This window comes from Ciconia boyciana, chromosome 18 (assembly GCF_034638445.1).
Source record: "Ciconia boyciana chromosome 18, ASM3463844v1, whole genome shotgun sequence".
In the NCBI taxonomy this organism is placed as follows: domain Eukaryota; kingdom Metazoa; phylum Chordata; class Aves; order Ciconiiformes; family Ciconiidae; genus Ciconia; species Ciconia boyciana.
The window spans coordinates 9,441,446-9,468,999 of record NC_132951.1 but is presented as its reverse complement, the minus strand read 5'-3'; the positions used below and the strand labels follow the sequence as shown (position 1 = coordinate 9,468,999).

The 27,554-nt window shown below is 45.5% G+C and overlaps 1 protein-coding gene across 3 annotated transcripts in view; it reads left to right on the top strand.

Moving 5' to 3' along the window:
- PAPPA (pappalysin 1) overlaps nt 1–27,554 on the top strand; it is a 254,253-nt gene that overhangs the window by 195,170 nt on the left and 31,529 nt on the right. For all 3 annotated transcript variants that reach the window (XM_072883095.1, XM_072883093.1, XM_072883094.1), the window contains exons 13-18: nt 3,585–3,798; nt 13,202–13,370; nt 19,884–20,067; nt 22,683–22,893; nt 23,501–23,672; nt 27,056–27,203. In XM_072883095.1, coding sequence (XP_072739196.1) covers nt 3,585–3,798; nt 13,202–13,370; nt 19,884–20,067; nt 22,683–22,893; nt 23,501–23,672; nt 27,056–27,203 — 1,098 coding nt within the window. The remainder of the gene's footprint in view (nt 1–3,584; nt 3,799–13,201; nt 13,371–19,883; nt 20,068–22,682; nt 22,894–23,500; nt 23,673–27,055; nt 27,204–27,554) is intronic.

Genomic DNA, 27,554 nt, shown 5'->3' with positions numbered 1-27,554 from the left:
CACAAACTGACCAATACTCCTGCTCAGCTTTTCCAGGATCAGACAAAAAAAGTGCTTGCTTAATGCTTCAAGACCTGACTTTGACTAGAGTTTGTTGAAAATGGTGCATCATTTTATGCAGACACTTCTTCATGCCTGTTCACTATGTTTTCAGAAGTGATTAGTTCTCTTTAGTCATTAAAATAAGCACTAAATGCTTCATGCCCAGCCCCTCCCTGGAGAGACATTGACAGTGATACAGATGAACTGCTGGTAGCAGGGAGTGAGTGACCTGCACCAGCTGGTGCAGCAAGCACTTCTGCTTCGCAAGGTGTAGTTCATCGGATCTCTAGTCCTGCTTGCAGGGAAGTTTCCACAGCTATTTAATGGCCAAAATTTTTCATGCAATGTATTTCAGGTTTGATGAAGGTCTAACACCAGGGCCCTTGCGGGCTGCTTGCATGGCCTCAAGTAGATGTGCCTGACAGAGGCTGTGGACCTGCTAGTTGTGCTGAAGTGCCAGGATAGACCATTTTTGTCTCTCTCCTGGGCACAGGTCCCTGAACCTGGGAAAGCTGCGTCTGGTGAATTGATTCTGGCTGCATTTAAGCTCTAGGACCAAGGACCTCACCCTAGCTCCCAACTCCATGTCAGGGTAGGACTTGCATAATCCCTTTCCAGCTGTCCCCTACCCTTTTTCCCACTGGGAAGAAAGCTGGCCATGTTGTCCCGAGAGTAGTTTTTAAGGAAACATAACCCCCTTCCCCCAGCTTTCTATTTTACCATAACTTTGCAATTTTGACAAGCTGAAACTCAAATGAACCTCCTACTAGTGATGAGAAGGAGAAGGGACACACACAAGTGACAGGTGTTGGATGACTATCCAGGGTAATATATAACTTGGTGGGGTGCGGAGGAAAAGAAAGAAAGTATGTGTGGTGTCTCTTGTCCGAAAACAAACCGAAATTCATAGCAAGTTGTGCAGGTTGAGTCAGGATAGCTCCCAGTTTGCCAGAGCCCCTGGATTAGTCTTATCTTCCTCCTTTCACAAAACAGTGGCACATAGCTCTTTCCCTCTGAGAAATAAATGATGGAGACACAAGCATGCCAACAAATGCTTAATGCGACATTTTATAGAGACAGACAGACAGATTGTGAGAGAAAGAGAACAAGAGGAGCAAAGAGGAAACTGAGGGTTAGGTTTTGAAATCCTCGATGAAGTTGCAACATGAGTTTGGCATGGCTTAGACTGACGCCTGGAGATCTTCAGATCTGAAATGTTGCCTTCATCATGGAAAAGCCCCTCTGACCTTTTCAGAAGAGGCTGGCCTGGAGCAGAGGACAGGTGTAGGTAGGCTACCCAGCAGTTCTCACTCAGGCAGAGCTCCCAGTCACAGTTTTGTCTGAGTTCTGGGTGTGGCATTAAGTCCTTTTCCTGGATATTGTATTTGATGTGTTTGAATTATCACCATGGCAAGATAGAAACTGCAGCTGAAATGCAAACTTTGGCATGCACTGGGTACAGGATTGACTGCAGACGGTCAGCCAGCCTTAAGCAGAAGTCAGTGGCAAATTAAAAGTATGTCCAAAAGGAAGTAGCAGTAATTTAAAGCTTAATTAGTCATCAGCGTGCTAAAGACACTCCCATGAGCAAAATGCAGTCTATCCAGAAGTGCAGTTTCCCACCTTGATCAGAGCAAGTGTTTACTGTGTGGATTCCCAGAAGATAATGAGAAGCTTCTTCTGAGTCTTAGTAGGAGATGGAGAGGTTGGGATGCCAAACTCCTCAGCACTGTTAGTTCAGAGCCGTTGTAGACACTGGGGTTCAGCTGCTGGGTTCTTTGCAAGAGCTGTTGAGCGTTGAATAGGTGGATACAGAGCTATGGAAACAGGGGCAAGCATGGAGACAGCTCTAACTTCCCTGCCATGGGCACCTGTACTATCTTGAGTGTTTTTTTGCTAATGAAGGCAGGTTAGTTAAATGAACCTGACCTGTTCAGCCCCCGTTTACCTTGTCTGGGTCAGAAAGCACCAGCAACTAACTGCAGCACAGCTCTGAGGGTCTGTTTTGTTGTGGACGCCACCTCAGTGCGAGGAATGAAATTGAAGTGAATAAACAGCCTCATACCATAAGGTCTTTCTTGGCTTTCCATCAGAGAAGGCAGAAACTTCCAAGGAATTTGGGAACCCGGGATTTCGAGTATTAACTGCACCTGTTTGTAAGTGAGAAACGTGCACCGTTCCACAAGGAGCTGATATCAAAAGACCTGTGGGAGGCAAGTAGACAGGGAGGTTATTTCAGGGTCAGGTAAAGACCAAAACAAAAAGAGGTTTGCTTTTTTATTTTATTTTTTTTATTACAGGAAGATTTTTTTAAAGTAGAGGGTGGGAGATAGATGTTTAAAGAGAGTGGTCAGAAGTCTGTCTTAATTCACAGGAAATCACTTTCTAAGGAGAAAAATGAAAACTTTTTTATTCCTTCCCTTTTGAGTCAAGAAACCTGAACTGGAAAAAAAATTAATAATAGAAATCCCTGAGCCAGTTAAACATGCAAATAGAATTTATTTTATTTTCAAATTCGTAAGTATATCAGGGTAGCCAAAGGGCCTGGGCCAAAGCCGTTGCTGGGGGAGCTCCAGTGAAGTGAATGGAGCTGGAGCCAAGCTGATCCTCGGAGCGATGCCACAGAGCCTCAGAGGCAGGGCTTTGCAGTCAGCCGTCAGGCTGTGAATCTCAATTAATTAATTTTGAGGCCAGCCGACAGCTGTCTGTCCCTTGAGTTACCCCTCAGATGGATTTGGCCCATTTGAATTCAGGTTGCCTCTACTTGAAGGTGGGAATTTCTTCCCAACTATCACCGACTGCCTTCTCTGCTGAAGAAAAGGGATTAAGAAGTCTCCTTGTCACCTTTCTGGTGCTTCTGTGCACCTCAACCTCTTGAGACACTTTTATTTTCCCAAGACACAATTATTTTCTTCTCAAATGAGATCACCTGTAAAATCCTCAGTGGGTCCATCACCCTCGTTTCTATCTCCAGGACCATCTTTGCCTTTTTTAGCAAAGAGTAAGATACCCTAAGGCTGAAAACCATCAAAAAAATCAAAACTGGGCACATTTAGTGTAGAGCTCATGCAAAAAAGTTTTACGCTGAGTGCTAATGACATGCAGAGCTACAAACAAGCCACTGGTGCATTGCCCATGGTGCACAAAGCCACCCAGCCTGCCGGCACCATTTGATGCACGGTATAAAGGCTCCAACTGTCCTCTCAGACCAGTTTTACAATAGTGCGACTCCGCTTCCTCCGCGATGGTTGCTCCTGATTTAACAGAGCACAATAGAAACGTAGCTGTGGTCTAAAGAAACTGCTCTGAGAGCCTGCCGCGCTCGCGGAGAGAATGGCAGCCTTTCTTCAGCTGTCTGGGGGGATATACTTCTCGGCTAAGCTCTCCAGAGCGATTTGGGAAGCCCCTCCAGGCAGCTTACCATAACTTTTCAGCTCTATAGGGCCGTTCCTATGGGTGAAATGCTTCTGAAGTGCCCACGGCTTTGGGAAGCGATTGTGTTAAGTCTGACCCTTCCTCTGATCTTGTCTCTCCTCTGGCAGGTGTCCACGTCCTGAGCTGCAGGAACAATCCCCTGATTATCCCCGTCATCCATGACCTCAGTCACCCTTTTTATCACACCCAGGCTGTCCTCATTAGCTTCAGCTCCCAGTTTGTGGCCATCTCTGGGGTGGCCCTGCGTTCCTTCCACAACTTCGACCCCATCACCATCAGCAGCTGCCAGCGAGGACAGACCTACAGCCCAGCGGAGCAGAGGTGAGCCTGTCAGCTTGCTTCCTTCTGCCTCGCCACCCACCGCCCCCCGCGCCGCCCACCTGCGCCGGGGGTTAAGAGGAGGCAGGAGGGGCACAGCAGCTGAACCCTACTGACCCTTTTGTGTCGCTGGTAAAAAACCGGCAGTGTTCTCATTGATCAGGATGGATGGGACATTTAACCCGCATGGGATACTGTTAGTGAATTATTTCCTCTTCCTTTCTCCTCCCTCCTTTATCCCAAGCTTGGAATTGGGGCCAGTTAACTCTCCATACATTCCCCAGTATGGCATCGTTTTCCCCACTCACACGCCGACCTCGATCTAAACTGCTTTGTGCTGCTAAAGTGCTACAGGGACCTCCCACAGAAACGGTCGCGCGGAGACAAAGTGATGCTTGTGCCCCGGCGGGGCCAGATCCTGCAAGGTGCTCGGCCCCGTGAGGCGGGTGCTTGGCCACCAGCATTTGTGGTGCTTTTATGGCTGGGGAAGGGCCCTCAGTACCTTTCCGGATCCGGCCCACGTTTTGAAAAGCTCTGTGGGACCCCCCAGGATGAAAGGTTTATGGCTACCGTTTTATTCTTGTTGTTATTACAGACACATCAATAGATCACCACCAACCCCTCTCAGTCTCTGCTTTACAGCATCCCACAGAGTTTGTGACCTTTCGTGGCCTCTGGTGCGGCAGCTTCATGGATCCTTTCAGCGAGGCAGTGAAAAGAAGAGGGGAGAATTTAGCAAAACCCCTGAAAGAATAATTTTTTTTTCCTTTGTGAATTCAAAGTTGTGAGCAGTCATCATACCATAGCAGCAGCAATAGTAAAACAAGTTGCATATCCCAGAAAACCTCTGCTCAGCCTCCTAAGCAAGCTGTCAGGTTTTTTGATAATGTTCTGGCTTGTTTTTAGGACCTGCTTTTATTCCAGGAAAGGCGGGAGGGTGAGAAGGGGGAGAGGGAAGGGAAAATAAAGTTTAAAAAAAAAAAAAAGGAGTATATCTATAGCTAAATCAATCCAGTCAGTGTGTTCTGACCTAGATTCAAGGAGTCTGATCATTCTGTGCAATAGGTTGTATAAATTCAGAGGCCCAAAGACAGCAGGATCAAGTTTCAGATGAGAGGTCTAGTTGTGGAAGTTTGGCCAAATCCCAGTGCAGGAGCGGGACAGAAAAAGAACGAGAGAGACTGACTGGAAGGAGATGGTGAGAAGCAACAGGGAGCTCGAGAGGGCTGAGATGGAGGACCACATTCCTGCCTCTCAAGTTTTCAGTAGGAATTGAACCATTTGTTCGCTTACGAAATTAGAAGTGCTCTGTGTTTAGAAAGTTATTTCCTTAATAAAAAATGCATTCCCCTTAGGCAAAACTTCAGTGAGCCTCTGCAGCGCAGCAAACTAACCTTTAGAAATCTCTTGAAGAAGAATCAGCCGCCGTTTGCCTCTTTTTTTTTCTCCTTGATTTTTTTTTTTTTTGCATTGTTTTGTTTTCATGATGCACTGAACCATCTCAGCCCCTTGGTCTCAAAAACTTCCATCAGAGCCTTGCTCATTCAAAATAACGTTTTAGGTCTTGCAGGTTACAACGCTGGATTGATCATAAAGTTTCCCATGTCAGTCAAGGAACTAGAAACTCTCTGAAATAAAGCCCTGATCCAAAGCCAATTGAAATCAGTGGGATTTTTTCCATTGATGACAGTGCTATAGTGGAAGATCTCCAATTTGCCTTGTGATGGGATCGTTTTGGGTGACCATATACGCTTTCTTCTTCTGTACAGGAAACTCTAAGCAGTTCAGGTATCCAAGATGTAGAGAAAGTTGTGCATTAAGTTGTGCAGCCAGGAAACAGGTGATGCCTTTGCTGTCTATTGCCTGCCATCTTTTTCCTTTGTTATTTTACCCAATCCAGGAAGAACGTAGAAAGAGGGATTTTAAAAATTTATTCTTAACCAGTTCAGAAGCTGGATGGGCGTTTTGTGCCTCCCGTGCTCACGGTCCTCCCATCAGACCCCCTTTGAGTGCCAGTCCCACACTGCCCATCCTTCCCTGCTCCCCTTTCCCCACTGGTTGCATTTGCCTAATATGATTTTTAAAATATTTATTTAATTTTTAAAGGAACTTTCCTTCTGATGTGTAAGCATCAATTTTACCACTTTCATTTTCCTTAGGTAAACATGGATATTTTTGCCTGCTTTTTGGCTTCTCTCTACAAGAGATATTATTTCTCTCTCTTCAAGGAGAATTATTTTGGTTGGAGAGGATTTACAGCCAGATACAGGCACTTCTAGGCAAGGGTGCTGATTTTAAATATATGAGGGAAAAGAAATATATCAGCCCTTAAAACTTAACACAGCTTTTATTTTGAGGGTGAATGGATCACTCCCGTGGGCTAGTGACAACTTAATAACTGAAAATAAAACATGCGCTCGCTCTTCTTTCTTAAAATATGTATTACAGTTAATATTTTAGAAGATAAAAAGGAGCTTAAATGCAAAAATCCCATTGAACTTTATAGGTAGCCATCCTCAGTCATCGTTAGCTCTTTTGAAAATCCATTCCATCCTTCTGAAGACATTTATAGAGGGTTTAAAAAAAAATACTCCGTACTTTCCAGTTGTGTTTTTCCAGTTGTTGTTTTTTTGCTGCAGCTGACCACAGGCTCTTTTTTGTTTTCAGCAAAAGTTTACCTCACTGCTGGAGATGTGCTGTAAAAACAACATGCTTTATTTTCACATTGCATCCTTAGACCAGATATCATGGCCCAGTTAGTTCTTCTCTCGCACTTTATCGTTCAAATTATTATACTTTTATTATTTCTTGTTTAGCCTCGTGGAGTGCACGGTGAAATTGGGTGTGCAGATGCAGAGGTATAATTTCCAACCCCGCAGTCACTTGAGCAGCAGGAAAGCCTGGTGCATTGGGGCTGCCTTTGACAGCGGTTCCTCAGAAATCAGGTTTTTGTCCTTTTCACTGTGTAGGAAACATCAGCTTGGGGTCTCCCATCCCTGGCAAGGCAGTCCTTCTGAAGTGCTGCTTTTCCTTGGTGGCATTTCCCTGCTGCATTCACAAGACCTGTCCCCTCCTCTATCCCACCTGGTACCATTTGCTCCTCTCCTGGAAACTGCAGGCGGGAGGCGTGAAAACCCAGGTAGACACCCCAATTCAGGTGTCAGAATTGTGGATTTCAGGAGTTTCCAGCTTTCTAATTGTCCATTAACTCTGTGTTCATAATGAAGATAAGCCTCCCATCCCCTGGAGCGGGCTCTGTCTGCCCGCGGCTCTCCAGCATGCATGCCCCAGGTTGTGCTTTCTGGTTAGTGTAGCAAAAAGATTTTCCTTTTCTTTGTTTGGTTAAATCTTGGTACGAACTCACTGTTACGGCTGCAAAATGGTTTCTGCAGGGAAGATTTTGGGTTTACCTTCCTCCATAAGTGTGAACATCAGGGTGTTTGACAGACGCGGGGGGGGACCAGCACTGTAGACTAAGACCCACTCCTGGCCAATGCGGCATCACCTGTCCTCACCATGGCCTCCGTGGAGAGCCATCCTACGAGCTTTCACCCTTTGCTACCCCAAACAAGCCACAGGGAGACATAGCCCATTCCAGCTCTTCTCTTTGTCTTGTTCTCTCCTGCTGTCAGATTCCCCAACAAGAAATGGTGAAGGTAAATCTTCAGCAGCAGAACAAATGCAACCACCCTTTATAACTCCCGTTATTTTTTTCCTTTTTATAAGGGCGGGGGGGGAGAAGGGTCTCCTTGTCTTTTTTTTTTTTTGTGATTTAATGCAGCTTTCTCTTTCCCGATTCAGCTGCCTTTCCCCTGCCCTGCGTTCTGTCATTAAGCGCAATCTCTGTCAGCTTGCTTCTGGTGAAATTAATGAATTTCTCACAGAACTGTTAATCATAGAAGCTTTGGTCCGTGACATGTGTTATAATTCAATGGGTTTTTAACCTTCGCCCCATTTTGGTAATTGGCAAACGGCATCATTTGGCTTTTATTAAAGTGGAAGGCGATGCGTTTTCTTTGTTTGCCTGGGACAGACTCTGGCGGGAAGACCCGCGGGGCTGCTAATGCCCAGGCACACGGCCCCGCTTCCAGGCTGGCAGGGCAAAGGGGCTTTGAGAGCTTTATCGGTTCAATATGGACCCCCCCAGGCAGGAATATCTCACACAACGGGGTGCAGGCAGGCTGAAGGCAGAGCCAGTCCCCAGGGAGAGCGTTGCCCTGCCAGTGGTGGGGACAGCAGTGGGGACGTGCTGGCTCATGCCTCTCCTTCCCCCACAGCTTACCTGGGGTTGGATCAAGTGTTTTCTGTAAATCTCTGGGTTTATCCGCATTCCTGACACTATCAGTTTGAATTAAGGTTTTGTTGTGATCGTTATTCGGAGTCAGGCCCAAAGGTATGGCAGTGAGATCGCTGAAGTGACCATAGGTGATGCTACTCTTTTGGTCACTCTCATGGACCAGATTTGAAAGCAAACACCTAAAAGAAAAGGTCTTGATCCTCCTTCCAATGGCACAGTCAGCACAGCTTCACCGGTCTCCATCAAGCCCCAAGTATTTGGGTAGATGTTCTTTGAGATTTTGTGTTAGTACAAGGAGACAAACGTGTTTTAGCTGAAGACTGAAGAAGATAAATTCATTGCCACCTCTGCAGTTCATACTTCTTTATTTCTACGACAAGGAATATGGCTAGCAGCCTTTGCTTTTCAATATGGTGCATGTATGTTTGGATTAGAGAGGGAGAACCTGCTCTTGCCTTTAGGGGAATCTCTACAGAGGAGAAGACGAACCCACTGTAATGATAAATCTGTTAGAAACACCCTCAGAAGGTTACCTCTGTGTGAGTTGTATGTATGGTGGCGTAGAACAAAACCAAAATATGCTTCAGATCTTCAGCCCAGGCTGGCCTGAACTATGGAAAAGGAAGTTCTTCCTATGTAGAATAGATAATGTTGTGGCTCTTCTCGTAACAAGTGTATACCATGAGCTTTTATGCTCACCTATGCATATATATGTGTCAGAGCTATCACAAAGGAAACAAATAATTAGGGCACTGTGTTAAGATGAGTCCTTGGAAAAGTGCTTGACCCCAGGGTTAGGAAAAGAAAGTTTGGCTGCTGTAAGCTTTTCAAAAGAGGAAGTCCTGGATTGTTTTTATGTGAGGAAGGAAGAGTTCCACTTAATTGTTATAATTCTCTATAAACACGTTAAAATACAAATGTTTCTAGGATTGTGTCACTAAGACCCCAATTTAGCAAAGCCCTTAGCTATTTGCTTACATCCCCCTGTAGTCAAATCTATCAGTGGGACTTAACTGTGCTTTTGAAGTTAAGCACATATTTAAGTGCCTTGCTGAACTGGGGCCAATATTGGCACAGAGAAATAAAGATTTAGAGGCTAATGACTGAGCTCATTTAGATTAGGGATGGGCAGAATGGATTTGAATAAAGTAAGAACTTCAGCCTACATGTGAAGCTAACTCAGTTCAGGGCTTTTTACATCATTGAAATGGTCTGCCTTGGTCTATATTATTAACACGCTGCAGACAGTGGAAAGTGTGCAAGAAATCCACTGCTCCTTGCGCTCTGCCTGGTGTGAAAATGTTGCTTTAGGAAATCATACACTACCAGGGCAAGAACAGGAACAGGTGAATCCTGAGGTGGACCTAGTAAAATAAACACTGTCAGGGAATACCCCAGGCACCGACACTTGTTTGTTACATATATATCAGTAAATCATGAGAGTGGTCCTTGGGTCCCTTGCATAGCTTTTATCGAGACCAGCTCATACTCTGGCAAGCAATTCCCAGGTGCATCTGGGGAGTTAGGATAGACCAGGGATGATTTGAAATAGGCAGTTTTGATGAAGTCACCCAATTTTGATCACAAGAAAGTGGGATAAGCTGTCCCATGCCAGGATTTCATTCTCAGATACTCTATATTGTTTCTTTCCCAAGGAATGCATAGTTTCTGGAGCATGTGATGATTAACCACTGTTAAATGGCCGTACCCATGCAAGAGCTTCTGTAACCCACAATTCTGTAATATGGATGTGATGGGTTCTTTGTCTAAACTTCCTACTTGGAGATATTAATTTCTCCTTCTTAATTCTGCATTTGCAGAACTCAATTCAGGATCGTGACTTCAAAATTCATTGGGATTTACAGCTGACAGTAGCTGATACCAAATTGGAACCAGTAGCTAGAGAACCAGAAATATTTAAATTGGAAACATTTGGTGGCAGTGGTTGTTTTTGTACAAAAAGTGAATGGTTGTATTGTTTGTCACTGAAGTCATTCATATAGAGTTACAGACAGAGAGAGCTGCCCAGATGATCTGCTAACCGAGGCATAATCTGGAGCCTGGAGGGGGTGGCTAAAAATGTTCCCTGGCCATTTAAGAAGACCACAAGGGGACTTGTAAACAGAAAGAAGAACATCACAATAAGTGTTTCTTAATGCCTTTGTCTGTGGCATTTCAGTTCTGCAGGACTTTTAAGCCCAGGCTTGCTCATCTGGTGTCCTGATATGAACTCAAGAAACCAGATTCTTTTTCTCCTTTACATCAATGGAAATGAAAAGCAGTGCCACTTACTGCGGTGACGTTCCTCCAGATTTCCCTTTGTGCAAATTGCAAAGGTTTTCTTAGACTCATCCTTCCCTCTGAAGCCATTCAAGGCTGAATTCAGTGCTGCATTGATGTGTAGCACATTGATTCATGTAAGATATTAAATGAAATAGGTCTGCTATTATTTTATTTTTCCAACTTTAGTGCAAAAAGGTTTTCAGATTTTGCGGGAGTTTTGCAATGGGCAGTCAAGGTTCGCAATATGTACTTCTGAGAATGGCTTGGCAATGGTGCTCGCTTTTTTCCTCAATGAGTCAACTTCCTCGACACTGGAGCCCTGGCATGGGAGGAACTCATCTTGCAGCCTCACCGTCTGAAAAACGGAGGGGAGCAAAGTGATGGTTAGCCTTCATGGGTAGGTGTAACTGGGTTATGTAGGGAGTATTCGACAGGACGTCTTTCATCATTTACACTCTCACTTAACATCCATGTTCAGATATTCTTGCTAATGTTAATTGGTGGCTTACTCAACTAGCAGTGCTGTGAGGTCCGTAGTAAGGTGCTACTTCTCTCGGGGAGCCACAGTATGTGAGGCTGCCTGGGGGGCTGCTGCCGAAACAGGGTAAGGTCTGTGGTTCACAGTCCTGGGTGATTCATGCTGGGCGTTTACAAGACAATTGCACATGGCTGTTCTCCTCACCTCATTTCTCTGCAAGAGAAGACCACCTGGGCACTAGGATATACTGTCCACTTGTTCTTCCACCATCTCATCCACAGTCTTATCGATCCGTGCAAAGTGAAATCAATGGCAGTTCAAATTTGTATGTCAGGCTGTGAGTTGCAGTGGCTGGAAAGCACGCGTGAAACCCTTGGTATGGAGGGGCGGGTCAGATCCTACTGAAGGCAGGATCACTCTATGTAGATCAGCTCTGGCAGAGGATCATCCGTTCTGCAGAAGCATCACAGTTGTAGTGCTGATAGACAGGGCGCTGTTTGTGGCATACAAGGGTATCAAGTTGGCCAACACAGAGGTGGAATTCTCCTTCCTCAGTCCTGTCAGTGGCAATACTTTGTGCACAATGAGGAAATAAGATCTTTCTGAATGTAGAAATTGTTTATGGCTCATCGCACTCCAGGGAAGGGCCACCACTGAACAAGCAACCTTAAATTACAAGCAGCGGGCACTTCCCATATAGCACTAGTCTGGGACAGAGAAATAAGTTGTGGAGGTACATAATACTGTCATTTAATCTGATCTAGAGCTCAGTAGAGACATGTACAGATGTGCTTCTCTATCAGTAACATGGGGATAACAATACCAGCCCAGGTGTCTCACAGGGGTGTCATGAAAATTAATTAGATAATGTCTGCACAATGCTTTGAACACAACAAAACACCATGTACGTGCTAAGTCCTGTGCTTACTAAGGTGGATGGGGTTTTGGTGGCTGTAAACCCTTTTTCTAGGAGACAGGAATAGCTTGCTTGTAATCCGTTTCAAAATTTGTGTATTGATGCATTGCTTTCCCTTCTTTCTATAACTTTCTGTGTTTCAGGTTCTTCCCTACCCACATAGATGGTAAACTAAGTCAAGGTTTTCCCTCCTCAGAATGAATTTAACTGTATTTTATTTGAATTCATTTTCATTTTCAGCAGAGGCATATCACCTTGTAGGAATCCTTAACCCCAGAATTTTTGTCTCTAATCCAGCAAAACGTCTTTGCACATAGAATCATAGAATAGTTTGTGTTGGAAGGGACCTTTAAAGGTCATCTAGTCCAACCCTGCTGCAGTGATCAGGGACATCTTCAACTAGATCAGGTTGCTCAGAGCCCTGGCCAACTTGACCTTGAATGTTTCCAGAGATGGGGCATCTTCCACCTCTCTGGGCAACCTGTGCCAGTGTTTCACCACCCTCATTGTAAAAAATTTCTTCCTTATATATCTAGTCTAAATCTACCCTTGTGCTTTAAGACTCTCAGCATTTTCATTGCCCTTTAGCTGAGGGACTGCCCCATACTCACATTTGAACATGTGCTATAATGTTTGACTCAGGTCATCAGAGATGGTGAAAGATTTTGTGTCAACCAGACATCTCTGTGTATATAAAAATAAAACAAAAACCTCTTTTTACAAGTTGTGCTAAATGTTACAATAATTTACTGTAGGGAGAGCAGACAGTTTCCATCCAGGAAAACATTTTATGGGTGGCAGGAGAGCAATGGGAGAGATCTGAAATGACAGCATGCTGCTGAGCTTGATAAGAGCTTATCAACAGAGCTACACAGCTGATGTTTGGTGTTCCTCGTGAAGTGGAATAAAATGAATGTGTTGATTTCAATCGAGTTTCTCAAAGATAAGAGTCTCTATCACAGAAACCCCTCCTCACATGTACACACATGCACACTTATCACTAGCAATATCAGGCACTCCTGAATTCAGCAGAGATTTAAAATTGGATGGGGCATAAGGACTGCTCTTGGAGGGAGAGTGCTCTCGTGGGATGGATGGATGGGTGCATGTTGGTACAGGAGTAGGAAGGCCACAGTGCAGTTGAATATTGCAGAACAGAAAGTAATTCTGCAGAATTGGCAGTCTCTTCCCTTTTGCCACAAAACCTGTAATTTGCTTTCATTGTCATCACCGTTACCACTGTCCCTGTCCTTTGGAAGACATAACTAGAGAGTGTGCTTGTTGGTGAGGAGCCCTTTGCCAAGTTGGGTTCAGCGTGCAGTCTGTGTACCTGCTGCCTGACAAGTGATCAGTTTGTCAGTCAGACACACTTGCTTTTGTGGAATGAATTAAATGAATTGAATAAAAATACCACTTCTTGTCTCCCACCTAGCTGTGTCCACTACTCCTGCGAAGCCACCGACTGCCAAAAGCTAGAGATCGAGAACGCACTGCTGAACTGCACCGGTGGTGGGTGGTACAACGGTGCCCAGTGCAACGTGAGCTGCAAGACAGGCTACATTTTGCAAGTCCAGCGAGATGATGATCTCAGCAAGAGCCAGGTTTGTTCTGCTGGTTTTGTATGACCCACAAGACAGGGATGAGCAAACAGATGTGGAGAAATTGAGAAATAACCCAGCCTGAAACCCAAAATCTCAGCTCAGCCTTGGGACAAGGCCTTATCCAAATACTTCTCATCAGAATAGGAGCCATCTGACTCTGTGGGAAGAGGTACTGACAGTAAGCAAAGCTCAGACGTTCCTCAATTTTAGAAATTTTCAACCCAAAAGGTTTAAATATGCGTTCAGGCCTTCTCTGATCTCACTGACTGTAGTGAGCAAACAGTGTTTCTTGGGTTGGTTTTTGGGGGGTGGGGTGTTTGTTTTTTTACACAACCAGTTTCTGGGCAAAATATCTCATTTTTATTCCTTGGGCTGAGGCTAAAAATGTCTTAACTCCTTTGCAGTGTTTCAGTCCATCTGCTCCCAACCACACCCTGACACTGCGGAAATGCATGGTATCAAGGGGGTAGAAAAAGCACCCAAAGCTTTTTGCTTCCAAACAAAGCACCAAAAACCTACTCCAGTGGGCCAGGCAGTGCTCCCCATCTTCTCTAAGCCATGCATTAATAATCCAGTCCTACAAAAGCAGCATGTCTTGATGCAGTGAGTGGGGTATTGAGGAAAACTATCGATTTCTTTAAACATTGAAAAAATGCTGGTCCTTTGTACTGGGGGATGTGGACGAGGTGTATGCGCAGCATGGCCCAGCCTAGGCACGCCGCTGGGAGCAGGGTGCATGGGATACGTGGGTGCAGGGCAGGCACCCCAGTTTGTGCTCTCGTCTCTCATGCTGCCGGATCCCGTGAGCGCAACGTGGGGGTGGTTTCCCCCATCAGCACCTTCTCGCATGTTGTCGGGGAAGCACACACATCTGGGGCCGGGGAGGGCTGGGGGCAGGCAGCCGCGCTCAGCAGCCTGTCTGTATTTGTGAAATACTGTGTTCTTCATCAGCTCACAGAGGGGGCAGACAGAGTGGAGGGGAATGAGTCAGCCCTTTCAACTCAATTACAAAACAAATACAGGACCCCGCGAGCTGGGCCTCTTCCATCCTAATTGGCATCAGCACCAGAACCCCAGCTCCAGCTGAGCATTTTTACAGAACAGAAAACAAGTTCTCAAACGAGCCTGTATGGCTGAACCAGGAAATAGTTGGAAGGGATCTGTACATTGAGCACACAGGAATCCCAAACCAAATAAAACAGCCTAAGCATGTTTCACCAGCACTGTGTTATTTAAACGCAAGAAGTACCTTTTGGGGAGGCTCAGCCAACTGTGTATGGTTTTGCTCTGAGAAGTTTGGTTTCAGAGCCTTGATCAGATTCATATGACAGGAGTGGAGGATTTTAGCACCCCTAGCTAACGTGATTCACTGCCTATTACGACATGCTTCCTCTCACCCTGGTCTACTATTGCACTTCGTCTTTTTTCCACCGATAAAAACCCTGAGGCCAATGGCTTTGTTTTGCTCAGTGCTGTGCATTCACTGTTCAAATCAAGGAAAGAGTGGAGCATCTTAAAGATATCCATGTTCAGCTAAGCACATTAAACACATGCTTTAAAAGTTTATTCATGTGCTTCGGAGATCTTTTGAAAAGGAACGGACAGTTTCGTTCCCTATTGTCTTGTTGTATTTCTTTGTGTCAGGTGCTTCAAGCCAGAACTTGTGGAACATCTAGGCAAGAAATGAATTATCCAAGAAAGTCCGGAACCCGTGGTTTGGATTCCTCATATTGTGTTGTATTGAATTGCATTGTGCTCCTTCTACAATTGCTTCCCAGCTTCAGCTCCTCTTCTGATCACAAGCATTTGGAGATGAGATAGGGCATGTGGGTTGTTATCTATGGTCAGAGGGACTTTCTGGCATGACTGAGGAACCTTGCACAAAGCTGTTGGTTGTTTCACTGTTGTAATTTAGTTGGATATTTTGCTTGTTTGACTGATTTGAGGGTATAGAGCTATTTTTTTCTCATTTAACTGACAGTGTGGGGGGCTGCACGAGGAAGAGGAGGAAGGAAAGTAGCTTTGCACATGCTGAAGTTTCACACTCATGGGAAGGAAGGAGGCTGAGGTGAGGTGCAATGTCTCAAAGATCAGACTGAACATCGGTGGCCCATGACCACAGCATGCTGATGAAGATGGTCGACAGACCAGTCAAAACACCCTGGTTTAGCATCTGAACCACATTTGTCTTCTGTATTTCACTGAAAGGCAGAGGAAAAGGGTGAACAGAGAATTAAAAGCAAAATTTTCAAAAGCACCTCAGAGATGTAGGGGCACAAGTCACATTTCAAATCAATCTTTTACATCTAAGGGGTCTTTGAAAATCTTCTTAACAGTTTCTGCACTTTCTGGCCTCTGTGTCTTCTGAAGCCATGATTTTAATCAGTCTTAGGGCAAAAAATTTATTCATCTCTGCTCTCTGAGAAGCTCCCATTCCCAAATTCTGTTAAAATTCCATAAAATACACCAAACCCTAAAAACCATCATCACTATGTGCAGTAGAAACTGTTCACTGTTTGAAAATAAAAAAAAGCTGAGCTGTTTACAGACTCTTGGGCTCTCTCTCATCCTCATTTAGGGACTTCAGCAACAACAACAACAAAGGGTTTGCATAGTGATGGAGCAGAATCCTTCATATCTTTCTCACAAAGAAGATCTCGGGATGTTTTCATTTCTCCCCAATTTCTTCCCACCCCCCTGACAACTCCATCACTCTTTCTTCTCTTCTCCCGCTTTTCCCCCTTTGTCTTTCACTGCTTTCCTCCCCCTTGTCCTTCGCTGAAAGCCCCGCTCATTCAGTTACTTGTTGTCATCTCTCCTTGAAGCTACCACCACTGCTGCTCTGGTCAAGAGGTGTTATTTAAAACCCAGCAGCTCCCTAATGTTGTGCAAAGGCATCATCAATCATGCCAGGAAAAGAAAGCGCGGCTCATGTGGGTTCAATTAGAGGCACAGTAGTGGGCAGAAGTGGAAGAATACTTAGAGGGGAGGGCACAGCTGTTCATTTTTAAGGAGAGGAAACTTCACACGTGAAGCATCGCTTGAAGAAGGAGCCGGCTGGGATCTTGGGTAGCAGGAAGGAGACATGAATTCTCCCAGGCTGTTAAAAGTCCCAAGAAACAAATCTTTCTGGCACCAGATTTGTTTAAGTTTGCATCCTCTTCACTGTATCTTTGGAGGCCCTTTTTTTTTTTTCCTCTTTTCTCCTCCTCGCCCACCCTCCCTCCTTGTGTAAGCCTTTTCTGGAAGGCCGGACACGAAGGGAAGCGGTTGCTGTGATGCCAGTCAAAGCAGCACAAAGTGCCCAAAGTGACAGCTAATAAACCAGATGAGAAAGCCAAGTGCTTCATATGGACTGCTGTGAGCTGGGTGACCTTGTCAGATCAGACAGGCGAAACAGGCATGTGCCGGCTCAGGCTTTGGGTGGGAGATGCAGATGCTGCCACAAAGACCCAGTGCCGGATCCAAAGGCAGCACTGCTCAGGCTGTCGATTGGAAATACCCCCGAGGTGCAGCGTGGTGTTGGGGAGAGCCGGGCTCCTGCTCAGCAGCCTGGGGTCCTGCCCTGCAATGATCCCACCTTCGGGTGGGACATTGCAAGAGGGAGAAGCTGAAAGCTGGTGTGTGCCATCTGCAATAATTTCCATGTTAGGGTTGTCCTCTGTGTTTTCAGTCAAAGCCACTAGTCTTTGTCTCCCTTGCAGGGAATGTTCTCTGTTATGTTCTGCTGCAGAAATGCATATGCTCCTATTGCTTGAAGTGATGACATGATAGACATGCTCTAAAATGTGCCATTATTATGTCTGACCTTGAAAACCTCAGCTTCCATCATACAAAGTGTGGAACAAATTACTGGAAAAAGCTGAGAAGCCAGGGTCTTACCCACATGGGCATAGCTTCTCTGTGTGGGAATGGCCTTGCCAGTGTGTCAGGAGAGGAAAAGCCAGAAAGTGACTCTTCCAGATTTGGTTAGTGTTTTTGTTGGGAAAGTACCATGGGGAAAAACCCAGAGATGAAAATGTGGAGAGACTCTATTTTTTTCACATCAAGGTCTAGAACAGGGGCAGAAATAAAGTGCAGTGGGAGCCTAGCTCTAATGAGGGATCCCTTCCAAGGAGGAGCGACCCCAGGCACGTTGCGTTTCCAGCAGGCTGTAGTGTCCTACAGCTTTCTGCTAACAAAGACCATGGCTGCAGCTGCAATACTCTCACAAGTGTTAGCTTGGGCAAAACGTTCTTGCCCGTTTTCTGTAAAGTGTGACTGTCATGCACAGATACTGCTTCTGTTTAAATTTTTGTGTTATATTCTGGATTCTGAATTTGCACTGTTTATTTGGTGTTCTGTAGAGGTACACCTGACGTGCAACACTGTTGTTAGAGAAACTCCCTTGTGCACCATACTGTGTCTCGGCAGCCAGTATCAGCTAGTAGGGACAATCATTTATTCCTAAACTAGATCACACCAACACTAATAACTGAATTCTTGGAGTTGAATCTCCTATCACTGACAGAGCTTCCTTGTGCTCAGCGTGGATCCAGCATCCAGCAAGATACAGTGCAAGACCCTGTCTTTTCCATAACGTCTGGATAGCCCCTGACATCTATAGCTTGGTTTTATGTTTTAACCTCCTGCTGTTAAGGTGCCCAGCAGCCACGGTGCTGGAGTGTTATTTGATGATAGCATCTGTTAAGGAAAATGGAGACTTTGCTGAATGCTGGAGCAGCCCAGCCTGGAGTGCAAATCTGGTGGTGGTGCTGCTGTGTGTATGTGTTATGAAGACGTGGAAATATGCTATATCATCCCTTCTTCTGTGGCCATCACACTGCAACTTCCTGGAAGCACAGGCATCTTCAAGTCATCAACTGTCTACACAATATATATATATTTTTAATGACACAGATATTCTGATAAACAACAAAGGCAGAACTAATAACCACTGGGGAGCAAAATGATTGGGAAAGAGATCACAGAGTGTCACTTCACGTGAGTGCTCTGAGAATCCCAGAATGTGCTACTCTAAATTTGTAGAAAATACATTTTTTTCCATCAGCAGTGCTCCCTCTTTAAAAAAACTCCACAGTCTAGAAAAGGGGGTTTGTGCCCACTTGGGAAGTGTCCAGTTTCTCAGCTCTGGGACTGCTTTTTCCATTCCGAATGCAACCATATATCAAAGGGAGACAGGTCTGAACTTCTGTTGAAACCATTAGGGTGTTTTTGCAAAAAGGGAATCCAGGTCCCTTTGATATGTGCTAGAAAAATTCCCCTTCCTTTTATAAACCCAGATCAATGGTCGGCGGTGCAAATCTCCTGTGAGCGTCCCAGCCCTGAATAAAATATTCCCTGGAGGCAGAGGAGTGCTGCTGTATGGCTTGGTCAGATTCCTTGCCGGTATCTTCCCCTTCTTGTGTTTGTGTTTCTCACATTTCTTTTTCTTCTGTCCCTCTCTTTGTTCTGATATGGAGGGAAGAGTCCTACTTTCAGATTCTTCACTGGATATGTTGTTTATTCTGTGCTTTCTGCCAACATCTGTTTGTCCTGCAGTCACCCAGTAAATTCTTCACCTTAGCTTTGGACGGCTGGCTCCTTTACCTCCCCCCCTTTTTTTCCTCTCTCCGTAGCACTTCAGGATTTCAATCTGCTGCATTGTTTGGATTATTCTGCAAATCCATAGAAGTGTAGCTTCTGTGTAGCTACAACGGTAGAGTGATATCAGGGAAGTCAGAGCACAGGCAGTGACTCTGTATTTAACCTCTCAAGTGCCAGGTGAACGTATGGGCAGGATGCTCTTGGGTCTGTCCATTGCAAACTCCTCCAGGAAAAAGTCCGTCTCTCAGGCGTGCATGTCCCCACTGCCAGGGCAGCAGGGCCCTGATTTCATCTGGAGCCTCGGGGCACTCCGACAATAGAAGCCGTAGCAGCAGCTGTCAGTATCTGAACACAATGTTGACATGGCCCAGGCCACCTCCCTTGGAACCCCAGTCCAAGGGTGACTGATATCTCTTGGGAGAGCCTCAGATGGGAGTCCCAAATGGGTTCGTGTCAGGTTGGCTTTTACTGCAAACCCAAGAGTGAGTTCGACTACTCAGAAGTACATGGGGATCCCCTTGGAGTGGCTGTGTCACTGCAAAGGTGACAGGGATCGGGGATAGCTGTCAGCTCCAAACAGCTCAGACTTGCACGCTCCTTTCTGATCGCAGGGCAGAGCAGCAGGCTTCCCAGCTTGTCTCAGGAGGCGATGCAGACAAGAGTTCAGATTATTTGTAGTGCTCCACTCTTTATATTGAAGCACTTCGGTGTCTCACCCCAGAGGTGACAGAAATACATCCTGGTTCTCTGACACTGTTTCTTGTGGGACTTGGTGGTTTTAGTAGCTGCTGTCCAAATGATGATGGTAGTGATCAGGCCCAGTTTTGCTTAACCTGCGAGCCAAAATAATGGCTGTTACTAGGCTTGAAATGGTTTTGATCTCTCCCTTGCTGGCTGTGGAGGCTGTAGGCCTGTGTCTTTTTCCAGATGGAGTCCAGCATCACCATGACTTGCATGGATGGGAAGTGGAACAAGCAGGTGACCTGTGAGCCCGTGGACTGCGGTGTCCCAGACCAGTACCATGTCTACCCAGCCACCTTCAACTGCAGTGAGGGGACCACCTTTGGCAAGAAATGCTCCTTCACTTGCCGACCTCCTGCTCTTCTGAAAGGTATCGGAGGGTGTCTGTGCAGTGACCTGGGGATAGCTGCACAGCTATCAGAACACAGACTGTTCCTAGTAATATACGTTACTGTTGCTGTTGTTTTAGAATTATTCATGATATTTTAAGTATGAAGAATTATGAGGCTCTATGGGAAGGTTTATTTATATTAGAAGTTAAGTTCCTTTGCATCTCTCTATTACCTTCCTTTGACCTTTCCTTGATCACGGCTGGCCAGGCAGTGATGACAGTGAATATTGCTTCCATACAACCAAAACATGGAAAAGTCATGGGGATAAATCAAATTGAACTCTCTCATCTTCTTTCCCATGCCTTCTCTGTTTTCTGTGTCTGTCTCCCTTCTATGCCTCCTCCATGTATTTGGAAAGGCGGGAGAAGACTGAAGAGTCCCATGTCCCAGTGGCACAGCCGCCCATCACTGTTTTTCCTAATCCACCCATCACCTCTCTGCTTTTCCACACTCATCTTGCTCTACCTCTGACCTTTCTCTCCTCTTTTTGTTTGGAACTCTCTACAATTTTTTTTTTTCCTTAAAAATAACACACTCTGCTGCCTTCTTTCCTTTTCTCCCCCATCTTCTTCCCTGCTGCTTTTCTGCTAGCATCCCCATCATCTTCTCAGCACCATCAACTCTTCTGCTCACTGGCACATTACCCTTTTGATCTGGTCCTCAGGAAACAAGAAAAGATATCATTGTTAATTTGAAGGAACATTAAAGCCAAATTAACTTGTCATTTTGCTGGGGAGTAATCTTAACTGCTGTTGTCAACTCAGGTACAAATGCTGTATAAGCTTTTTTTGTACATGTGGTATCACCTTTTCTGCTAGGATTCATTGCAAATCCCAGAAGAGGCATGGGAAATATTCTTCATTTCAGTGAAAGGATATGTTGATTTATTCATATATAACCAAATTGCTTAATTCTTTCAACTCTGAGTTAGAAGGGTAACCACAAACACCCAACACACAGTGAAAGTTAAGACTACTCAAAGGGGAGATTTTTATCAAATTCCTGTCTCTGTTCATACGCTCAGAGGGTCATCTTCAACAAGGGGTGTTTTTTCATTTAAAATGCCTGGAATTTTTTTGAGGGGGCAGTGAAAATAATTGTATTCCTCATGACCAACAAGAGCTTCAGCTGATGACTCCGGTGGAGGTAGCTGGAGGGATGATAACCCCAGGTCAGGGCCTGCAGCTGTGGTGTGTAGCATCACTTCACTTTTGTCCAGAAACTCTGTGAGCCGTGAGGTAAAGGCACCATTTGGTGTACAGCCATCGGTGATGACTAATAGATGTTGCCACTAAGCTTCCGGAGAATGGTGTTTGAATGACTCATGCCTAATTCAATCACTGACGTCATGACAGCCACTGTTGGTAATGTCACAGCTTATCACTTTGCAGTGGCAAGTATGATATCACCACGGCTGGTCTGCAGAGCTGCTGCATGAGTCAGAGCAGAGGAGCATGCTGGTGCTCTAGAAAAGAGCTTCCTTCTGCACAAAATACCTCTGCAATCATCTGCAGTTGGGGAGGGGAGAGAGAAAGCCAGGGCTGATTTAATGCGGCTTCTCTTATCTTTGTGGGTAGGGCAGGAGGGCTCCTCCACATACCTTCCTGAGCCCTCCAGAGCCTTTTGTTTTCTTCTTCTTTGAATTCCAGCCTCTTGCCCCAGCTCTCTTCCTTCCCTCTCAGAGAGACGGCATTGCTCTGGGGTTAGCAGTTTGTCAGTATTATTTTGGATAACTCCAAAGTTGGCTTACTGTTGAAAATATGCCTTGTGGGTTGAGAAGAGTTCCTGCAGCAGTGTTCAGGGATTTCAATAGAGTATTAGGGATTTTTGGAGGGTTAGTGGCTCATAGCTGTGCTTTGTTTCTTAGGAAAAGCTTATTCCTTTTCAACATACAGTATAAAATAACAAAGAATGTAAAATACACTGAGACTAGGCTACTTTTAGCTTAACCTTCTGAAGTCAAGTAGGTCGTAGCAGAGGCAAATACACCTATTGTACCTTTTACCTTTGAGGTGCTGGCCAAGAAAGCTTACTAAGGAAAATTAGTCTCTAATGAGTATTATGAATCATATTTATCACAGTAGTCCCCAAGGACCGAGAGTCCCCAGCTGAGAATGGCTCCTCATTGTGTTGGAGTAGTGACTCTAATACTAACAGGTGCTCCTCCAAAAGGCTCCAAATTGAAATAAAAAGGACAGATTCAGGGAAGAGATATAACACAGAAGCAGAATGAAGAATGTAATGGTACCAAACCCTCTCTTAATGCCATGGCTTTGGAGAGGAGGGGGTTGATGTATGAAGCATGCTTCCTTTCAGAGAAGAAGAAAATAAGGAAGAGAAATACAAAAGATTACAAAGCCAGTGTGGTTTCCCCTATGCTATAGCATTTCCTGAAATAAGCACTGTCTGCCTGTCATCTGAAAACAGAGTCCATAATGATTTAATGCCATCATCTAGAAAGAGAAAATGCATAGGACATACACAGTTGAATTTGTCAAACCAACTGAGGTTGATTTTGATATATTATGGGTGTAACGACATTTTGAAAAAAATAGTCCTGCTGGATGTTATTAACTTTGCTCACTGTTCTTAGGAAACAACAGCAACTTGACCTGCATGGAGGATGGGCTGTGGTCCTTTCCGGAGGCCCTGTGTGAGCTGATGTGTCGAGCACCCTCCATCGTCCCTAATGCAGATCTCCAGACTACTCGTTGCCGAGAAGATAAGCACAAAGTGGGCTCATTTTGCAAGTACAAATGCAAACCAGGTTACCATGTCCCTGGATCCTCCAGAAAAGCAAGAAAGTACGTGAAAGAGTAATGCCATGCAGCCAGTATGATTCAGAAAGGCATGAGTTAAAATGATTTTGGGAAAGGGATGAGCTGTTTATAACAGACTATATGTGCTGTAGGGAATATCACTGAGCAATTCCTTCATGCAGATAGTTGCGCAGTTTCAGGGGGATTTAGGCACCTAGCTCACTTAGGCTTCTTTGAAAATCCTAACCAGTGCTCAAAAAACAGACCTTACCTTAGAAATACCCCTTTGATATGCAGCCTGGGGAGTCCCCTTTGAAACTCTGCAGGAAAGGGTTAGTGCTATCGTATACTTCTGACTCTGCACAAACCCACTTCAAACCAACCACAGCCCACAAGCCTGGGAAGCAGAGTTTTTGGAGATGTGTCCAAGGCCAAAAGAGGAGTTTAGGCTGGGCAGCTCAATGTTGGCTTTGCAAATAATCGTTATTTTTGCTCAGAGACCTCATGACGCAGATTCACGACTTGTTGCCCAAGTGTTAAAAGCTCAAGCACACCCATCCCCTGCAACCTGCTAGCAGAGCTCAGAGGCTTTAGAGGCTCTTAGCTGACTCAGCCACTCACTAAATGGTCTTGTTTTTTCCTGCACAAAAAGGCGAGCCTTTAAGATCCAGTGCACGCAAGACGGCACGTGGCTGCCGGGCGCCTGCGTGCCCGTTACCTGTGACCCTCCGCCTTCCAAGTTTCACGGGCTCTACCAGTGCTCCAACGGCTTCCAGTTCAACAGTGAGTGCCGGATCAAGTGCGAAGATGATGACAATCAGTCGGTGAGTCTCTTTTATCCAAATTATCTCAGCCCATACAAGCATGGTTTTATCATATGTTCCCTAAGGACCCTGATCTTTGAGGGGCTGAGTGCCATTGAGCTCTTCTGAGACCAGAGACAGAGAAATGGAGAAGGGAAATACATAATTAAAGTAGAGGGAGAGAGTTACTGCGAAGAGCCTGGAAATATTATTTTTATTATAGTAGTAATGGTATTAACTATTACCCATAGAGGACTAGCAGTGAGTGACTTACTGTTTCCGGACAATAAGTGGCTGAAAAATCTGCTTCAGTGGCTCTATGATCTAGCTAGAAAATAAGGAGTAATAAATGAAAGTAAGTAGGATATGAGTTACCCGCACTTGTCCTGTGTGTTCATTCTGTTTTACCTTGCTTTTCTCTCCAATTCTTTTTCTCATTATCATTATATGTATGTGTGCCATATGATAATTTAACTTTATAGGAATTACAACTATTCAGGTGAACTGTCTCTAAACATCAATGTTTTTCTGGCTGTGAAGGTGTCATTTGGCATCAGGGGTCAGATCCTCATCTGGCATAAATCAGCGTGTTGCCTTTGACATCCTAGGAGCTGTGTTCACTGATACGAGAAGGTCTGGCCTTTAGTATCTTGTTTTAAATGCTTAGTGTCCCTCACCAGAGGTAATTATCGTTTATGAGATAAATAACTTCTCCCAGAAGTGCTGCTGCTGCTTGATACGCTTGGGAAGAGAAAGTGGGGATGTAGAAGCTGCTGCTACTACACACGCCGAAGAGAGCAGGGAGTGCTCCGTCAAAGGCCTTTTAATATCATTGCAGATTCTAAGGATGTATTAAAAGGCACCAACCCTGCTCTAGGGCCAGTGATCTGAAAGACACCTCTGATACCTGCTCCAAACGTTAAAAGCCAATTGCTGCCCCCTTCCCTGCCAAGTCGGCCTGCTGTCTTCACTGGGACAACAGGCAGAGTCCTGGGGTCTTGCATCAGGGCACTTGAAAAATGTTTCCTTGTATAAGATTTACAAGAGGTTACAAGCCTTGTGAAATGAGAAGTTGCACGCCTGGGTACAGTTTGGGTGTGAGCTCTGGGATACGGCATCTGTGGCTTTGTGCATCTACCACTGGTTCAGACTGGTCAGCGTGGCTGAAGACATGTACCATTGCTGCCATGCAGGGAAACTGGGGCCACTAGGGTAATGACAACTGGTATAACAGGTTTGTGTTTGCTTTTAAGTGAGCGGAACATGAAGAAGAGCAAGCAATGGAGTCAGGGTTACAGCAATAATGACATAAACTGTGGAAAGTGAGAGATACAGCTATGTCTCTATTCACTGTGAGGAAGAGTGTAGTGACTGTTCAGCTGTGAAAGCACCTTGAGCAAAGGAGCAGATAACATCTTGAGAAAAGGATTTGCAGAGAAAGGTATTTCCAGACATCCCAGAAAATAGACTACAGAAAAAGAGGGAGGACTCCTGTCACAAGCCAGAACCACTTGAGAGGTGTTAATTATTTAAGGATTAAACCCCACTAAGTCTCTCTCAGCTATATAAGGTGATAATGCACGTTGCATCCAAGCAAGAAACCCAGCAGGGATTTTCACAAGAGATTTTGCAGGTCAGGGAATGATGGACAGTATGTTACTATAGCAATGGATATCCTGGGATCTCTGAGTACGTTGCAGAAATCTATACAATAGTACCCTCAAGCACAGCCAGCTCCAGGAACATAAATTGGGATTCATGGCTCACCTTTAAAAGTCATGCTTGAACCCTGGCATGCAAATTGCAATGGAAGTGCATCGCACTTGCTAAAACAGCAAATTGTGCTCAATTATCACTTAGCGATCTCTTCCTGAATTTGTCACTGCACTGAAAGGTCATTACTCAGCTGTACATATGGCATCTCTTAATCACCAGGAACGTAATGGTCATTTAAGCAGGTACCTCCCCTGGCACTCAGAGCAAGGGCCTTCCATTTCTGAATATTGTGCACAAATCATATGAACAGTCAGATCTAAATTAGTCAGTCTCTGCCAAACTGGCCCTTTAGGTGAGAGTCACCAAGCTGGATCACACCCTGAGTCCATCTGGTCCATTATCCTTTCATATGATTTTCTTATTGCTTCTGGCAATGGCCAGATGTCTAGAGAAGGGGAAGCAGGTCTCACGCAGTAGTCTGCCGATAAGACCACTTTGCATCTCACTAAACATTGTGTTAATCAACAAAACTGAGCAAAAAAAGCATTAGGATAGTAAGAACAAAACAAACTCTGAAGGCTGTGCAATCTTCCACGCCGGTACCAGGGGCTTGTGCAGATTCCTGTGCAACAATGGGTGTGGGTCATGGGAAAGAGCTCCTAAGAAAAGTTCAGCAGCCCTGCTGGGATCCCAGCATAGACAGCACACTACAGGATCCCCAAAGATATCCAAGAGCAGGGTGGGTAGATTGCAGGCAACATGCCTGGCATGTAAAATGGGCGAGGAGAAGCAGGGATCCTGCATGATTCTCCCACCCAGCAAGGTCCCCGTGGGAGGTTTGGAGCCCAGCCACACCAGGCATCCTCCTGTTGAATGTCCCACATTGCCCCATGGCAGTTAGGCTCGCAGATCCTGTAGAACAGCTTGCGCAGAAATCCCCAATGCCATGAGGGTAGATCTGACAAAAGATTGCCTGTGCACTCCTTTGTTGTTTCTAAAGGGCATGATATTTCCCCTCGGACTTTGGTATTCATTCTTCAGTATCATACAGAGAATCTTTTCTATAAGAGAAATGTCATATTCTGTTCCTTGCCCGTTCCCACACCAGAGGATTTTTTTCTCCTTTCCACCTGCCTCTGTGCGTGTCTGTCTCAGCCTCTTCGCTTGCTGTCACTCAAGGCAGCCAAGCTCTGAAGAGCACGTTCTGCCCTGCTAAGCATCCCTGCTCGTGTCCTGCTTTCCTTCCTCCTTCAGATGGCCATTGGGGATTCTTTCTTTTTCAAGACAAAGATGATGCAACTAGTTAGAGAATGGGAAGAGGGAAAAGGTTGTCTGCATTCAACGCAAACCTCTCAACAAGAAGAAGGAAGGCAGATGGGGTGAATGCACCTTTACCACAACTGGAGTTGGGTCTATTTTAAGGTAGAGACCTTGCAAGGGCCTTGTAAAGACATTGCATTGCACAGAAGAGGCGTGTGTGTGTGTTTGTATGCAATGCAGGTTTTCCTTTTTTTATTCTTTGGAAGAAAACTCCTTCTGGCCCCCCAGGGCTGGCAGTCCCAAGTGGGGGCTCTTCCGGCTCCCGCAGAACTTTGCTCCCAGCTCAGCTCTGCCCAATTCTCACTTCGCAGCCTGTCCTTGCTCTTGGTTTTGTGACCGTCCTCATTATCTCCATCTCTCATTCCCAGGGCCGTGGAAGCAACGTCATTCACTGCCGGAAGGATGGCACCTGGAGTGGCTCCTTTCATCTCTGCAGGGAAATGCAGGGCCAGTGCGCGCTGCCCACACAGCTCAACAGCCACCTGAAGCTGCAGTGCACCGGCGGCTACGGCATAGGTTTGTGAGCATCAGCCCCAGCCAACTGCCATGGGGGGATGCAGCTCAGATGGGAGTGGGGAGCAGTGGGACAGGAGATGAGGAAGAGGATGGGAACAAGAGGGAGGAAGGAAAGAGCCTGCAGTCTCTGAAGTCACCTTCTCCTGTGGACCTGTTTGTCTGAGTGAGAGGCTGCTACAGGAGGCTTTTCAGGGAACTGCTTTTAGGAAACATGAAGCTTTGAGAGGCCAGGCATCATGTAAGATGCTCTGATTGCCTGCTTCTTGCAGCGCTTCCAGTTTCATCGTGTCCCTTCTTGGCCAGCTGGTTTTGGCCAGCTGGGCAGCCAGCATGCCAGACTATGCCAGAGAT